The sequence below is a fragment of the Microtus oregoni genome, unplaced genomic scaffold, assembly GCF_018167655.1.
Source record: "Microtus oregoni isolate MIOR12 unplaced genomic scaffold, Mior012 000001F_ref0000356, whole genome shotgun sequence".
Classification (NCBI taxonomy): domain Eukaryota; kingdom Metazoa; phylum Chordata; class Mammalia; order Rodentia; family Cricetidae; genus Microtus; species Microtus oregoni.
The window spans coordinates 511,908-528,785 of record NW_024543060.1 but is presented as its reverse complement, the minus strand read 5'-3'; the positions used below and the strand labels follow the sequence as shown (position 1 = coordinate 528,785).

Here is a 16,878-nt window from a genome sequence, read left to right as displayed (position 1 = left end):
AAGAATTGAAAAGTACATGTTGCATGCTGAGGATATAAGTCACAGGGAAGGCACTTGTCTAGCATGCACAGGTGCTGGGACATATGTGAGAGTATAAACATACCAGAGAACAGGAACCTGCTACATTACTGGTGGTGCAACTACTAGCAACTGAGCGTTTATATATAGAAAAAAAGGAGATACCCCAATTACCTACTGCTTGATGAGTAGGTAAACAAAGGGTGGTGTGTTAATACAGTGGTCTAGTTTCTAGTCATGGAAAAAGGTAGAGAAAGGATACATCCTATAACATGAATAAATATCACAAATATTAAGTTCATTTGAAAGTAGCCAAAGGACTGAAGAATGGGACACTTCTTTATTAGATGATTTGATTTCTCTTTAATACCCAGAATGAGACACTTGAAACAGAAAGTTAGATTGGTAACTAATAGGTGGTGGGGGTCTGGAGAAATGAAGAGTAACTGCTAATGAATAAAGTGATTTTTCTCAAATGACAAATTATTTTAAAAGTAAATAGAATAATGGTTGCGTTATTGTAAGAACATAGTAAAAAAATACCTACTGGGTTATATACTTTAAAAGAGTAAACTTACTACATAAATGTATTACTTCTCAATATCTACAGATCACATTTCATGTCTATGTTTTGTCTGCATATATGTATGTTCACTGTGTGCATGTCTGGTGCCTGCAAAGAGACAAGAGGGTGTTGGATCCCCTAGATATAAATATCTGTGAGCTTCCTTCCATTTGGGTGTGGTTGTAGGTTGAAGGGTTTGTGCTGAGAGGTAATGAGGACTACTTTTCTCCTCCAGGGGCATGTAGAGTACCTTCCAGTACAGTGAACTGTGGTTAGTAGGTGAATAATGTAGTTAGACACCAGCTCAACGTCTCCATATTCAGTGATAGAAGTGTTCCCTCCAGAAACAAGACCTTAACATCAGCTTGTGTGAGCAACCAAGAGCCTTGGCAATAGCCTGTGCTATTTGGTGGTTTCCATGGGTCCCTTTGGTGAATGACTCAACAGGCTGTAACCTGTTCCTGGCACTGGAGGTTTAATTTGGTGGCACAAGATATCTAGTTGAAGTCTTCTCTCCCCTGTTGTTTTTTGTCTCCCTGTGGGTTCCTTTCACATATGTAAAGGAAGATTTTAGGATAGTCAGTGTCCATATAGTTTTTCAAAGGACCTTTAGTATTGGTTGTCCCTCTCCATTTTCCTTCCTTTACCTTTCTGTCCCATCCCCCTTTCATTAAACCATCCAATTCTAGTTTTCCTTAATAGCTAAATAACACTATAGACTTTTTTCTTTCCTTTCCTCTCCTTCCTCCTGGTCCCTTACTAGGTTCCATACCTCTGTGGGTATTCAGATTGAAGTTCCCATATCAGAACCATAAAATCCTTAAAAGAGAAAACATACAATATTTGTCTACATGTACTGAGCACTGTATGCTTTTGATGCTGAAGTCTGACATGGGCACACACAGAACACAACCTCGGTGCACAGCTGCTGAGTACCATTGTGAGCTCATAGCGCATCACTATGCCCCTAGAACTGTGTTGCTAAGGGTGAATCAGAATTCAGCTCACACTGAACTAAGGATCTGCCCAAGCAGGACGCTTATTTGGTTCAGTGGGGAATTTTAACCAGATTTTGAACGTTTACTACTGGGTTTGGGAGGGTGGGGGTGGTTAAAGGGGAAGGAAGGGAGGGGCAGTAGGCCCGGGAGGGCCAGGAGGGCCAGGAGGGTCGGGAGGGCAAGGAGGGCTGGGGGGGGGGGCGGGGTTGTCGGGAGGGCCAGGAGGGCCTGTAGAGCCTTAACATGCAGGAAGATATGGAGTATGATGCCCTAACCATTCGGGCCCCTCAGCAGTCTCCCTGGTATACCCACCTGTGGCCCGCATGCCTGGGTCGTGGGTGCTTGGGTAGAAGACAGCAGCGATTTCCTTTGTACCTAATTGGGTACGATCCCGTGGGCCGATTACAAAGGGCGGCCAGTGTGGGTGATGTCAAATTAGTCGAGAGATTGATCAATGCCAGGGAACACCGTGTTAACGAGTGCGACAGAAGGAGCAGGTAATGGGGCCTGAGGAGGGGCGAGGGGCAGGAGGGGCAGAAACTGTTGGGGACAGTCAGGGTCTACTAGGGAGAAACATACCTTCCAGATCTGCAGCCTGTGGGAGGGCAGATGTCATGCTTAAGGCTCTTCTTTCATGGAGACCTCTGGGTTTGTACCTGCTTTAAGCTCCTAGGCACCTGAAACCTGCACACCTTGGAAGGGCAGCTCCGAGGCTTTCTTTAAGAGAAGCAAAACAAAGAACTTCAGTTAGTTTACAAATCCCTTTACATTGTCTCTTTTAGAGCACTTTACTGAGGGCTTTAAAGGAATTTAGCTAAGGAAACCACATACATCTTTTTATGTGTACACTTATAATGTTTTAGGTTTGAGTGTTTTGGCTGCATGTATTTTCAGTGTACCACACAAGCATAGGAAGAGGGTGTTGGATCTCCTGGAACTGGGGTCATGGACAGTTGTGATCTGCTGTGTGGGTACTAGGAATCAAACCCAGGTCCTCTGCAGGAAAAACTAGAGCTTGTAAATGCCAAGCCATCTCTCCAGCCCTTTAATGTATATGTTTTAATGCTATGTTATATGCAACACAGAAAATTGTATCATAAGATAAATTTTCACATAAAAAGCCAACTCAAAGCCAAAAAAACCCAAAGAATTAACAAGAAATCTTATGTCTGTTTTATGCTTGCTGAGGGATTTCATAAGGAAATTTTCAACTTGAACTATAACTCTGTCCCCCGGCCCCTTATATACATGTTGTGTGTGTTTTGGTAAATACTAGAAGGCTAACGGTTGACATTCTCTTTGAAAATTTCTTTTCATCTCATTAAAAATTCATATGTGTGTATGCACCTGTGCCTCACACATGCCAAGCAAGTGTCTGAAGGTCAGAAGAGAACTATCGACAGCTGTGTTCTGCCACGTTGTGGATTCTGGAGATTGAACATAGGCCACTGGCTCTGCCAGTAGGAGCCCTCACCTAATGAACCACCCTGTGGTTTCTCCACCTCAGCTTTTTTTTTTTTTTTTTTTTTTTTACACAAGAACTTATGTTTATTGCAAACAAACAAACAAAAAGAGAGCGAGGGAGAGAGAGGATGGTGAGAGGAGCGGAACGGTAAGGCTAAGAATTGAAAAGCGTCTTACATTCTGCCCTAATGGCAGCATAATTAATAGCAACAAACGGCCGTCTCGCTGCCTGCCGCAGCCGCAGGGTGTTTTTGCAGACCTGACGAGCAATTTTTGTGAAATATGTAGTATGAAGGAAGAAAGCTTGGCGGGTCTTCACTGCAGACTTGGGGCTCCCAGTGTTCCGGACCGGCATGCCCTGCATGGCCTGCCGGGACAGGTGGCTTCTCACACGTGGGTCCTCTGCAGTAGGGCTGGGAGACTTCTGTTCTAATGACTGGGTGGGCATTTTCAGACCTCCATACTTTTTCCAGTACAGCCAACAGGTCGCACACAGTCTACACTGCATATTAGGCGGGCCCCAGGAGTATCACTGGTGAGACTGTGTGGCAAAGCAGCTCTCACAGGCTCGCCCGAGGAGGGTGTTCTGGGGCTGGATGCAGTGTTGCCCTGCTGAATGAGACAGAGTCGGTGTTGTCGTACCTTGATAAAGAGGATACCTTCTTTTACTCCTTGGTGTATGACCCTTCAGTGAAAACATTATTAGCTGACAAAGGGGAAATCAGAGTGGGACCAAAGTACCAGGCCGACATTCCAGACATGCTACCAGAAGGAGACTCAGATGAGAGGGAACAATCAAAATTGGAAGTTAAAGTTTGGGATCCCAATAGTTCACTTACGGATCGACAGATTGACCAGTTTTTAGTTGTAGCCCGTGCTGTTGGGACGTTTGCCCGCGCCCTGGATTGCAGCAGCTCCGTGAGGCAGCCCAGCTTGCATATGAGTGCGGCTGCGGCGTCCCGAGACATCACCTTGTTCTATGCCATGGATACACTGTACAGGCACAGCTATGACCTGAGCAGTGCCATTAGTGTCCTTGTGCCACTTGGAGGACCAGTCCTGTGCAGAGGTGAGATGGAGGAGTGGTCGGCCTCCGAAGCCAGCTTGTTCGAAGAGGCTCTGGAGAAGTATGGCAAAGACTTCAATGACATCCGTGAGGACTTTCTCCTGTGGAAGTCCTTGACGAGCATCATTGAATATTACTACATGTGGAAAACTACTGACAGATACGTGCAGCAGAAACGCCTAAAAGCAGCCGAAGCCGAGAGCAAACTGAAACAAGTATATATCCCAACTTACAAACCAAATCCCAACCAGATATCCACCAGCAATGGCAAGGCTGGCACTGTGAACGGAGCTGTGGGGCCGCGTTCCAGCCCCAGAACATCCACCTCAGCTTTTTAGACAGATTCTCTCACCCAAATCCCTGCTGTGTTTGACTGATTGTCTTGGAGTATACTGATTGACCTAGACTTGCTGGCAAAATAGATTTGGGGATCCTCCTGTATCCACCAGTATCTCCAGCACCAGTTTCTCAAGGTGCTGGGGATTCTGAAGTTGGGGTCTCAGGCTTGCAGGGTGAGTGATTTTCCAACTGAGTTGTAACAATCACTGCAGCCCTCTTTCCTAGTCCTTGTTTCCTGTTTCTCACTAGATTATAGGCAGGAAACAATGACCCTCAATAGTAGATTCTCCATAGCTCACATGCTTCTTGATCATGTCTGTAGTTGTGAGGTTATTTAGTCTATAGTTATTCAGTCTTCCAAATTAGAGCTTCATACAAATAATAGAACAGTAAATTATTGTTTCAAAGTATTTTTGCTTAATATGTATATTCTTTAGAAACACTGAATTTTTCAGCTGTATTTATCCATTCTGCCAATCCACTTATTCCCTGCACATAACTTAGATATCTACTGTACAGCATACAAATCTACTAGCTCTCAAGACCCTCTCATTCATAAGATATTACATTTCTCTGTTCAGTCAGCTTTCCTGACGTTCTATAAATTTAAATATTGAAAACAATGAATGATGCTCAATTGAATCCCTAGTAATTTTTGTCTTTAAACTTTTTGAAAATCAAAGCAAGGGAGCTATGATACCATGGGTTATCTCCTTCTGGATAGATTTGCTCAGTTTTGGTGCTAATTCATGGAGGTATAAGGCAAAGTCATTTGCTACCACCTGGTGTCTATATTAACATGGACATTTTGTCTATTGACTGAGGACTATGCTGTGTCCCTGTTGGCAGCAAATATAGAAACATTAATTCTGGGCAAAGAGAAATGAAAAAAAAAGTTTAAGTATTGATGACTGAAATTTTAGATTTTTGTTTGTTGTTATTGCTATTCTAAATAGTTTACATTTCATAGTCTTAAGAGCAGAAATTTACATAGATACATGTGACCTTTAGAAGTGTCATGGGCCTGTGGATTGTGTCATATTTCATTGGATGTCAGGCACAATGGACTGCATGGTGACCTTTTATTTTGTATGGTAGCAAAGTAAAAAACATTGCCAATTATAGTCATAAAATATCATGAATTATAAGTGGCAGACATCAGGGATTCTAAAGTGTGAAATAAAGAGTAAGGTGGGTGCAGTGGAACTGCCTGCATTCCTACCTACTGGGAGGATTACCAAATCAAGGCCAGCTTCGGGAATATAGTTTTAAAATATTGTAAAGATACTTGAGTAAAATCTTTCACCTCTGCAGTAGGTATAATTCTGCTATTTCTCTTCATTGAAATATTGTGTTTGTTACCATTAGGAACAAATTGTAATTGTATCCAGCAACACTGAGCTGTCAGGTGCTGGAAGCACTTGTACGTGCTCTTGAAGATGTGAGTTGAAGCGTCACAGCAGCACTGTGTAAGAGAGCTGCAGTGTTGAATCCCCATTCTACAGATGGAGAGATTGATTTGTGGAGCTCATAGGAGGTCTATGTTCTAACTAGTAACACTCGGTGATTAGAGTAGGATTCAAATCCAATCTGAATTCAATCTACTGGGCATTCTCCTGTTATCCAGAGAGGCTGCTCTGAGGAAGGGTGAAGCTTGTGATAGAGCACTCACCTTGAATGGGACAGCCATGCGCTATATACCTAGCACAGAAAATGAACACCTGAGTAGAGAAATAAGTAAATAAGAAAATTTTAGTTTCTTCTTTTACATCAGAAGGAAATGCACATTGGTGTCTACTTGAGTGTGCCTTTACATAATAATCTGTAATTTCCTAAAATGTCCTCTCAATTTGTAGGAGTTCACTGCACTACGCCTCTGCCCATAATCATCCTAATGTAGTAACATTGCTATTATCCAACGACTGTACCGATATTAATATGAAGGATGATGAAGGCTGCACTCCCCTAATAAAGGTAACTATCACGAAACACTTTTGGTACAAAATGGATTAGAAATTATCCTTGTTTGGTTTTTGTTGCTGTGATGAAACACTGGCCAAAACCATCTCAGGAAAGGAAAGGTTTATTGGCTTACAGTTCCACATCACAGTCAGTCATGAAGGGAAACCAGGTCAGGAGTTCAATCAGGACCTGAGGCAGGAAATGAAGCAGAGGTCATGGGGGAATGATGCTTTCCCATGGCTTTTTCCAAGGCTTGCTCAGATATCTTATACTACTCAGAATAACCTTCCCAGTCATGCCACCACCCCTAGGAAGCTGTGCCCTCCCAGATCAACCTCAATCAAGAAAATGCTATACACGCTTCTCAGAGTCCAGTCTGGTGGAGCCAGTTCTTCAAGTGAGATTCTTTTTTTCCAGGTGTCTTCAACCTGTGTCAAGTTATCAAAACAAGCAAATGAACAAGCAACCTCCCCCACTACAAAAATAGCCAAACGGTGCTAGTGAAATGCTTTAATATCTAGGTGTGGTGGCACACCTCTGAAACTCTACCACTTGGAAAACTTTGGTGGGGAGGTTATGAATTTAGGAAAGTCTGGTTACTTGAGAGGGATAATATGCATAACCTAAACAATTGGTCTGATCCAAGGGTAACTAGTCAATGGAATTGTTGGAATGCTTATTAAAGTTCTTGATTTCAGTGTCTCTTTCTTTATCCAATACCCACAGGCCGCCCAGCGGGACAATGTAGAATGCATCTCTATTCTCCTCATGCACGGGGCTGATCCCCACATTGTAGATGCCAATGGCGATGCTGCCCTCCACCACGCCATTTGCAGAGGGAACATACCAGTTGTCAGCAAACTGCTGGAGTATAATGTAGATATTAAAGCCAAAACAGAGGTAAGAATCATTCAACTTCATTCACAATGTACTTCTAGCAATGACACTCTGATCACTTTCCACATTCGGAAGCTCAAGCAGTCTCACTCAATCTGTTCAGAGTAAAGCATTTTTTCCAAATCTGATTTTCATAGTTTTGTAGGTAACTTAAAGGAACTAGGCACAGCACATTTTGTTTCAGATTTGGGCTTTCCTTTAAAATTCAACAAGTAAAGGACTTGGGCCCACACATACTTCACATACACACAAACAATAAAAAAAAATAATTTTAAGATAAATGTCTGTAGAAAAAACAGAAATCTGTTGCAATTAAGAAGTTACTGATGTGACTTGTCTCTCAGAGATGAGGCTAGAGTGGGAAGGTCACAGGCACACAGGTAAATGTGGAAATTTGATCATTGAAGAAAACATGCTGAGAAGACATTTTCACTTAACTTTTTCAGATGTTACATGTACATAACAAAGGGGCCAAAATGGGACTCTATCTTAGACAAGGAGCAACTCCATTGTAATTAATGACCTAAGCCTGAATCCAGGATGTTCCCCAGTCAAGTTTAGCCAATTGGCTAAACAGTTCCAAACCTGGCCTTATAAGGCTGGAAGACCAGAGTTGCAGGATCTGGCTGCTACTGACTATATGTGTCAGAAAAATCCCACAATGGATGAAACTGTTACTAATTCTGTCCAATCAACATGCCCCCCATGTAACTGCTCCCTGACTGCCCAATTATTGAAAAAATATTTAAAAGATTAAAAAGATAGAATTCCCCACGTCCACTTTAAAAGGGCCTGTATGTCTTTGTCTGTGGTCCTCATTATCACTTTATATGGGTGATGGACTGTTGCATGCTGGCTATTTCTGAAGAATAAGCACTCTTTGTGTTTACATACCATTTGAGTCTGAGGTCTTCCTCCAGCATCTTTTGGACCACTACAACAGGAAACGATGTTTGGTTTGGGAGAAAATTTTTAGGTTAGGGAAAATAGTTTTGAAAAACAGGTTGAGAAACTGCTCCAGAGATGCCACTTGGGTTCACTCATTCAACAGAGGCATACCAAATCCATGTTTTAGGATTGGGGCAATTGAGCTCCCTATGGAGCTAAGAAACTTGGAACCAGCAAGCGTTTGTGGGAAGTTCTGGAAATAGTGGTGTTCACGGGCATTGTTGGACAGGGAAAGATGTTTCAAAGGAAAGGGAAGCCCTGTGTGTGTGAATCTGCAGCAAGGGCTGAAGGAAAATCTATCCTTTTGTGACTCATTTTGTTTTCAAAATCTGTGATACATTTTTCATTTGAAAAGCATGTCAATTTATAAAATGAAATTTTTCCTTTACAGTATGGTTTGACACCCTATAAACTCGCTTTGTTTGAAAATCAACTTAAAATGGCGGAGTTTTTAATTGAAAACGGTGCAGATGCACCTTCGGAGCTTACACCAAATAGGTACCATTTCTTTTTTACAATCTTAGTGCTGTTCTTGAGGGTCTCATTGCTTAAGTAATGAACACTAAAATGGTAGAGGGAAGATGGCTTCAACTCATAAGCATATATTGAGAAAGACTAGCTCACAGGGAGTGTGAGCTGGAAAAGAGACTGTTCCAACAGAAAAAAAAGGAACAGTGTGTACCAGGGCTCAGCTTCCCATTCAAAAACAAGTGATCATCTCTAATCTGATTTGATTGGCAATTTTCTACTTGTTAAGGCAACTTCACATTAATGTTGTTTACTTTGAAAAGTGTCAAGTTTATTATCAACACTGAAATGTATAATTTTATTATTTTTAGCCTGTTCCTTATATATTTTCTTCTTATATATGTTCAATTTAAATATTTTTTTTCAAATCATGTTGTCTCTTTGATCACTCACTTTGCTTTAAGTGAATTTGAGTAAGCAAATAGTTTAGGGTATCCATCAATTAGATGATATTACCAGATGCTATTATTTTCCCCTGTCCTGTCTGAACTATCTTGACACTGTGTTAGTCAGATGTGAATCTGTACACCCAAACTCCTGAAACAGCTAATCTGGATAGGGACACTTGTCCAAAATGAGTACAAAGAACTAAGACTCCATTGAGAAAATGCCTCCATAAGATCTGGTTGTAAGGCATTTTCTTAATTAGTGATTGATGGATAAGGGCCCAACACATCATGGGAGGTGCTGTTCCAGGGCTCATGGCCCTGAGTTCTATAAGAAAGCAGAATGAGCAAGCCAGTAAGCAGCTCTCTTCCATGGCCTCTGTAAGCTCCTGCCTCCAGCTTCCTTCCCTGTTTGAGTTCCTGCCCTATCTTCCTTTAATGATGGACTATGGTGCAGACATATAAGCCAAATGAATCCTTTGGTCCCCAAGTTCATTTTGGTCATGGTGTTTCATCACAGAAATAGCAGCTCTAAAATGGACACTTGGTATTTAAGATGATTTCAGCATTAAAAATTAAATGATTACCTTTTTTGTTCATACATGCAAGTTTAAAGTCAGATGAATTAAAAAGTAAAGCCTGTGTGTTGTGTATTTTATATTGAAAATACACTTTGGACATACCATATATTCTAAACATGGTTTAGCATCCCTCATCTTCATGTACTTGTTTTTGTGTCAGAGGACATGCATGCACTGATATTCCCAACCAAGACACAGTACAACACTGTGTGATGGCTTTGTCTTCCATCTTATTTGAGGAATTTTTTCTATTTTTATTTGGCACTTGGCCACTTACTCCAGGTAAGCAGGTTGGGAAGCCTCTTTGGTATCTTACTACCTCCACTTCCTTTGTACTATAAAAGTGCTGGGATTATAGATACATTACACAGTGTCTGACTTTTTGTTGAATTCTTGGCTACTGTGACAATATGTATACCCACTGAGCCATCTATCTGGCTCTAAAACACTCAATTTTTAAAAGAAGACTTTGTGTCTAAATTAAAGAGGTGGCTATAAGTGTATTGTTATTAATTATGGAACTAAGGCTTCTGAGTGCAGAGCACTTTCAATTAAACCTCTAATCCAGTTAGACGGCCTGTGTTTCCCTCTAAGAAGAACCATTTGAGGTCATTTATTCTTCCTTCAATACAAGATAGACAGAAATTTGTAAAGCTGGTACTTTTGAAGCAAATGAAGTATGCTTGTTACTTTGACATGGAATAGCACAGTTTTAGGAATTCACGACTAGGAACATGTCTCAGGAATAAAGTACTTATCACACAAACCCAAGATTTCAGAGTTCAGCTCCTCAGAACACAGAAAGGGCCTCATGTGCTGTGTGCATCTTAATCTCAGGGAACCTTGAGGGACATGGGAGATGGAGAGAGGAGACTGTCTGGAAAGTTATACTTTAGATAGTCTTGCTTTGTACAGCTGTTAACAACAAGAAACTCTGCCTCAAAACTAAGTTAGGAGGCAAGGACTGCCAGTCAAGGATGCCTCTGACCTAAAAAACATGCACTAGGATCAACAGACACAAATGCAAACACAGATGTGAACAGGAATGCATATCAAATATGAAGATGAAAAAGTAAGTTTAGGTTGTTGATCTAGTAAGACTGGGGATCATTATCTGCTAAAAAGACATTGGAAATAGTGGTCAAGGTTGAAGGTTTTCTTAGTTTTCTGCAGATCACTTCAGCAGCAGTGCTATTTTGGACTAGCTTCACACCACAGGTGAAAAGTCCCCATGACAAGTTCCAAGACTGTGATGACAGCCAAAGCAGAAACTAGGAAAATAAAGCTGCTGGTCCAGAATATCCTGGAAATAGGCCCTGAAGTAAAGCAGTCTTAGCTGTGACCTGGGAAGAATATAGCTGACAAAAGAGTGTTGCTTTTCTTGAGTTTGGAAGCTGGTCGTGAGTTACAAAGACTCAGGATTACACAAAAAGGCTTATGAACAAAGAAACAGCCTGGCGGTGGTTTCAGCATTCACACATGAAAGAACTGTTAAAACAATTTGAAGGTGCCACAACTGTCATGGCTTCTAAGAATGCAGGCAGAAGGATGCTTAGAAGCAAAAAAAAAAAAATACTTTTTCATATACTGACCATTGAGAGCATAGAATTCAACAAAATACCTCCAAAGAGTTCTGACAGATAGGACTGTGGGGCCTTAGGGATAAGCAGGCAGATGAGTGGAACAGGAACACTGACACCACGAGCATATAAATACAAGGTTACTGGAGCATTCAAGCAAGTCTATGGAAAAAGCACTGCTATCATTCATGTGTGTGTGCAACAGAGAGAGAGAGAGAGAGAGAGAGAGAGAGAGAGAGAAAGAGAGAGAGAGTAGAGAGTGTGTGTTTTTTATCAAGAGCTAAATTTCCTCTGTTTCTTCTCTATGAGGGAAGGTGGGAAGGACAGCAGTCATTAATCATCACCAACTGTTGAAGAATTAGTTTAGAGTTATTAGGCTGGGCCTTGTTGCCCATGCCTTTAATCCCAGAACTTGGAAAACAGGAGGCACACAGGTCGCTTTGATTTCAAGACCAACATGATGCATATAGTGGGTTTAAAGTAATCTGGACTGCATAATGAGACCTGTTTCAAAAAATTATTTGTAAATATCTAATGAGAGATATATTAGGAACTCAAAAATAAAGAATTTAGAAAACATGCTAGGTATTTTTATATGAATAGTTAAATGCTGATCACTTTTAAACATATGTCACAGTGGAGGAGCAGCTGCAGTAGAATCAGAACAATCAATGAAAACCTGTGCCAACTCCAACGAAGGTAAGAATGACTCCAACTGCTCCTACCTTCCCTAAAGAAAATAAGGAAGAGTAAAGATTTTAGATCCCCAAAAAGGAGTTAAGGAAATCCAGTATAAATGCAGTTCTGTGGTTTTCAAATATTCTGAAAAGTCAGAATTAAGAATTTATTTCAAAGAACTTTCAACTGTGAAAATATATTGTCAAAACATTGCTTATTTTATATTAATGCTGATATCTGTACTGCCTTTGAATAAAGGAGAAATCAACTTTACACACGTGTCCTCCATAGTCACATTGCAGCAAATAGGATTATTAGAAATACATATTCTACTTGAGTTTTATGACAAAAGTCTTGTATTTTGTACTGCATAACAGTACACAGGTAGGTGTCACTAGAATGTAATTATGTCACAAACCAACCTCAGTAATCAATAACTTTCATTAAATAATTTCCTACCTTATGACATAATTAGAATCTTCTGACCTCTTTAATGTCTGTGCAATTTCTCAATTTGAACAGTTTTGTCCTACTGTATAATTGTTTTCTTTAGAAATCTCCCATTTAGGGGTGAAAGCTTCATTCTGTAATGAACGTATTGAGTTTATGAAGACTTATCAATCCTGACATGTTTTCCTTTTCTTTTTCTTTCTTCCTTCCTTTCTTCCTTCCTTCCTTTCTTCTCTTCTTTCCTTGTTTTTTGTTTTGATTTGGTTTTCTGAAGAGCTAGACATTGAGCACAAGGCTTTGGGAGCATTCTAGGCAAGCACCCTACCCATTATCCCTACCTTCAGTACTTTTCTCTTTAGTTTTTCTTATAGAACATGGTAAGGGTGAATATCATTTCCATGCTGCAAAGCATGATTCAGGAATAAATATTGGAAAAAAGCAGAGTGTAGAAAATGACATCATTCTGTATTTCAAAGAATTGTCTGCTTCTCCATTGAGTCTGGAGAGACTTTGTGGCAGTGGCAGGAACACCACGTAGTATTTACTTTCAGTAACTGACATCACAGTGTCTTTTATACCTCAGTTGTCAGTGACAACCACACTAGGTAGTGAATCCAAAACCCTCTTCTCCCTTCATCTGGTGATGGATGGAGATAGAGATAGAGACCCACACTGGAGCACTGGACTGAGCTCCCAAGGTCCCAATGAGGAGCAGAAGGAGGGAGAAAATGAGCAAAGAAGTCAGGACCACGAGGGGTGCACCCACCCACTGAGACAGTGGAGCTGATCTATTGGGAGCTCACCAAGGCCAGCTGGACTGTGACTGAAAAAGCATGGGATAAAACTGGACTCTCTGAGCATGGCGAAAATGAGGGCTGATGAGAAGCCAAGGACAATGGCACGGGGTTTTGAACCTATGTAATGTGCTGGCTTTGTGGGAGCCTAGCCAGTTTGGATGTTCACCTTCCTAGAAATGGACGGAGGGGGAGGACCTAGGACTTACCATAGGGCAGGGAACCCTGACTGCTCTTTGGACTGGAGAGGGAGGGGGAGAGGAGTGGGGGGAGGGGGAGAAGGGTGGGAGGAGGGGGAGAAGGGTGGGAGGAGGGGGAGAAGGGTGGGAGGATGGGAAGAGAAATGGGAGGCTAGGAGGAGGAGGAAACTTGTTTTTTTTTCTCCTTTTCGCAATAAAAAAAGGTTAAAAAAAACAAAACCCTCTTCTCTCAAGAGGTAAGATGAAGAGAGTCAATATTATTGTGATGGAGACAGCTTTGTGTCACTGTATTATGAAGTTTACTGTTCATGGCTTTTATGGTGGTGAGAACTGACTGAGGCCTCCTGCATAATAAGCATAGGCTTTCCTACTGAGCCGCAATCCCAGTCCACTAGTTGGTGGTTCAAATGACCTTCCTGAGTCATGAGGAATGCTATGAAAGCACATTAAGTTTCTCTGACTTTAATCAAGACAAAAAAATAAATCAAAGTTTCATTTCATTTTTGTTTTCTTATGTTTATTTTGGTTTTGTGAGACAGGGTTTTCCTGTGTGTTGACTTTGAGCCTAACCTGAAATTCATTCTGTAGACAAGGCTAAGCTTGAAATTACAGAGATCTGCATGTCTCTGGTACCAAGTGCTGGGATTAAAGGAGTGTACCATCACTGCCCAACTCAAATGTTTATTTCTAAAAGCAAGCTGCAAGTGTCTAGGGAAGGATTCAGTGAGTTTATTGTTTACATATGTAAGCATGTACAATGATCCTATGTCAGAAGGAAGCCCATGGAATTTGCTGCTCCAGTCTCACAGCTTCTTCTCTGCTGCTCTCTCACCTGAGGTAGAGCTCGGGGTCATTACTACCAAGGGAGGGATATTTCCAATAATTCTTTTCAGGGGAGATGATACCTGCTTTCATGAGCATCCTTTAAGCTGCATATAAGGCTGGGAACACAGATAAAACTAAGGAACTTCTTCCCTCAACAGGGATGAGGAGAGGAATCCTGTTGCACTCCCTTGAGCTGTTAGGTAAAAGTTTTTGCCCCTCTTCTCTTTCTTTCTGTTAGGTTATACCCTGATACAAAAGGCAAAAGCCATACATGTAGTCCCAGTGGTAGCAGTATGTACCATAAAATGAACAATTTTAACTAAAAAGCTGAACAAGATTCTTAGTTTCCCTGAAGAACAAAAATGTGTATAGGATCATGGATTTTTTTTCCATTTTGAATCTGTTGTTTTGTTTGTGAGACACCATCTCATTGTTAGGTAGTTCTGGCTGTCTTGGGAATCACAGGGATCCACCTGCCTTTGCCACCCATGTGCTGGGATTAAAGTTGTGTGCCACCATCCAGACTCTAGAATTTTTCTCAAGTGTCATTATCCCAAAGTCAAACAAGAACCACAGAAGCTATTTTGTGACACAGTCAATTGATGCTTATACTGGTAAGGATGCTACTCTCCATCTGTCTGAGAGAGATCATTTAGGATCATCTCAATTGTTTATGGGTGGGTGTTTAACTTTAGGTATTATGCTTGTTAAATTTAAGTCTTCTTTTATTTGAAATATTAAGAAAATGAATGAATTCCCCATGAGGAAATTTCTTACAAAGGAGTATTTACTCTAGAATAATCTAGATTAATCTCAAAAAATTATACTATTTGTCTAATAATTTTATGTGTTATATTTCTCTAGCATTGTAATGAATTAATTTTGATTTTTTTAGAAGAAAATTTCAGCACTGACATAAAGCCTTCTTGCAGGTAAGGTCTAACAATATATAAAGACTAAGGAAATTCAAAGATAACAAGCTAATTATTGGTTGTATTCTCAGATAGATACTGATTTATACACTCAATTTTTGTGTTGTCTTACAACCCCACAGTTTTTTCAATGTATTTTTAGACTGAAAATTTATTGTTTTTAGATCGTGGACATGAGTTGTATACTCAACCATCATGTCCTGTAGTAATAGGGGGCGCGGCGGGGCTGCCTCCCCGGCACCCCGTCTGCCTGCTCGGCTAGCTTTACCCGAAATAATTACAAGGACACTGTATTTTTTTAAACACTGCTTGGCCCATTCTCTTCTAGGCTAATTCTCATATATTAATTTAGCCCATTTCTAATCATCTGTGTGTGGCACCCTAAGGTGCGCTTACCGGGAAGATTCTAGCCTATGTCCATCCTGGGTCGGAGCTTCATCCCGGGAGCAGGGCATGGCGTCTCTCTCAGGCGTCTGCTCCAGAGCAGAGATGTCGAGTCTGACCTCACTTCCTCTTCCTCCCAACGTTCTGTTCTGTTTACTCCTCCCACCTATCCTCTAACCAATAAAATGGGCCAAGGCAGTTCCTTTATTAGCTAATGAGCAATGACCTTCCTCCATCATTTCCCCATTTTCGGTTTAAACAAAAAAAAAAGGCTTTAACTTTAACATAGCAAAATTACATATAACAAAACAGTTATCAAGTAAAAGTTACAATAATCTTTATCATAACTAAGGAAAACTATAACTAACTATTCTTAACTCCATCAAAGACTCCAGAAAGATACAATACTATATAAGCAAACAAGAAAAAAGCAACTTTTAAAACTCTAGAAATGACAGAGACATCTTGCTGCCTGGACAATCACCCAAAGTTCCTCTGTACCGTTGGGGCATCCATCTTCAGCCTTCAGGCCCATGGTATCCAGCAGACATTTCCATAAAGCAGGAAAATTCAAAGTCAGTTCAGTCACTATCTGTTGTGTCCTGCAGAATGTCTCGCAGACTCTTTCATGAATCAGGAACCCCGAAAGATCATCTCACCTTAGGCAAGTTCAGTAGTCCTCTCTCTGCGGGTTCTCTGTGTCCAGTTTATACAATAGTCCAGGCAAGAGCAGTTTCTTGCCCAAATGGCTATCAAACTCCATAAGGTGCCTCTTTGATGCCCATCTTCCTCTTGAAGTAGATTGGTGCTGCCAGGAGCAGAGTGTCTCATTGTCATGAAAAGTCCTCAGTTATTAAAACATTAAATGTCCTATTCTATAATCTTTGAAAGACATGAAGAATGTCTATCTAAAATATATCTCTATATATCTAGAAAATCTAACTAACATGACTATAAGCTTTACTATTATCGATGATTATCCATTAACAACCTATATTTCTTAATTATACAGTACATATTTAAATGAACTACACAATCACAATACCTTAATCAAAATCAGAAACACTTATAGATATAACAAAATTGACCTTAAATCTCTATCAATAAAGCAAAATCTATACTAATGCAAATTATTCATATCTATATCATATCCCCCTTTAAATGTAAAAGGACGTTTATAAACCATATTTGGGAACATGGGCGCAGTTTTTTCTCTCCAAACTGCTTCCTGCTGAATGGGGGCGTTGTTAATTAGGTCTTTCATGGTATAACCTGTGTGCTAG

The 16,878-nt window shown here is 40.7% G+C and overlaps 3 protein-coding genes across 3 annotated transcripts in view; 2 read left to right on the top strand and 1 right to left on the bottom strand.

Moving 5' to 3' along the window:
• The window catches only part of LOC121459480 (importin subunit alpha-4-like), a 72,463-nt gene extending 70,279 nt beyond the window's left edge, over positions 1-2,184 (bottom strand). The window contains exon 1 of the mRNA XM_041669302.1: positions 2,161-2,184. The gene's annotated coding sequence lies outside the window, so the exon portion shown is untranslated. The remainder of the gene's footprint in view (positions 1-2,160) is intronic.
• Positions 1,825-12,998, top strand: LOC121458135 (ankyrin repeat domain-containing protein 7-like). Its single transcript, XM_041667273.1, has 6 exons — positions 1,825-2,078; positions 6,307-6,424; positions 7,139-7,312; positions 8,649-8,755; positions 11,970-12,031; positions 12,832-12,998. The coding sequence occupies exons 1-6, from the start codon at positions 1,825-1,827 to the stop codon at positions 12,996-12,998; spliced, it is 882 nt and encodes a 293-aa protein (XP_041523207.1).
• On the top strand, positions 3,399-4,449 carry LOC121457985 (metastasis-associated protein MTA3-like). The gene is made up of 2 exons (XM_041667098.1): positions 3,399-3,580; positions 3,648-4,449. The coding sequence occupies exons 1-2, from the start codon at positions 3,399-3,401 to the stop codon at positions 4,447-4,449; spliced, it is 984 nt and encodes a 327-aa protein (XP_041523032.1).
• Positions 12,999-16,878: the final 3,880 nt, after the last annotated feature.

Excerpts from the sequence above, each read along its gene's own strand:
- LOC121457985 (XM_041667098.1), top strand. The coding sequence starts at position 3,399 with ATGCCCTGCATGGCCTGCCGGGACAGGTGGCTTCTCACACGTGGGTCC. Across the intron at positions 3,581-3,647 it reads GGGCCCCAGGAGTATCACTG|TGTTGCCCTGCTGAATGAGA; the intron begins GTGAGACTGTGT and ends GGCTGGATGCAG.
- LOC121458135 (XM_041667273.1), top strand. The coding sequence starts at position 1,825 with ATGCAGGAAGATATGGAGTATGATGCCCTAACCATTCGGGCCCCTCAG. Across the intron at positions 6,425-7,138 it reads GCTGCACTCCCCTAATAAAG|GCCGCCCAGCGGGACAATGT; the intron begins GTAACTATCACG and ends CAATACCCACAG. Across the intron at positions 12,032-12,831 it reads CTGTGCCAACTCCAACGAAG|AACATGGTAAGGGTGAATAT; the intron begins GTAAGAATGACT and ends TTTTTCTTATAG.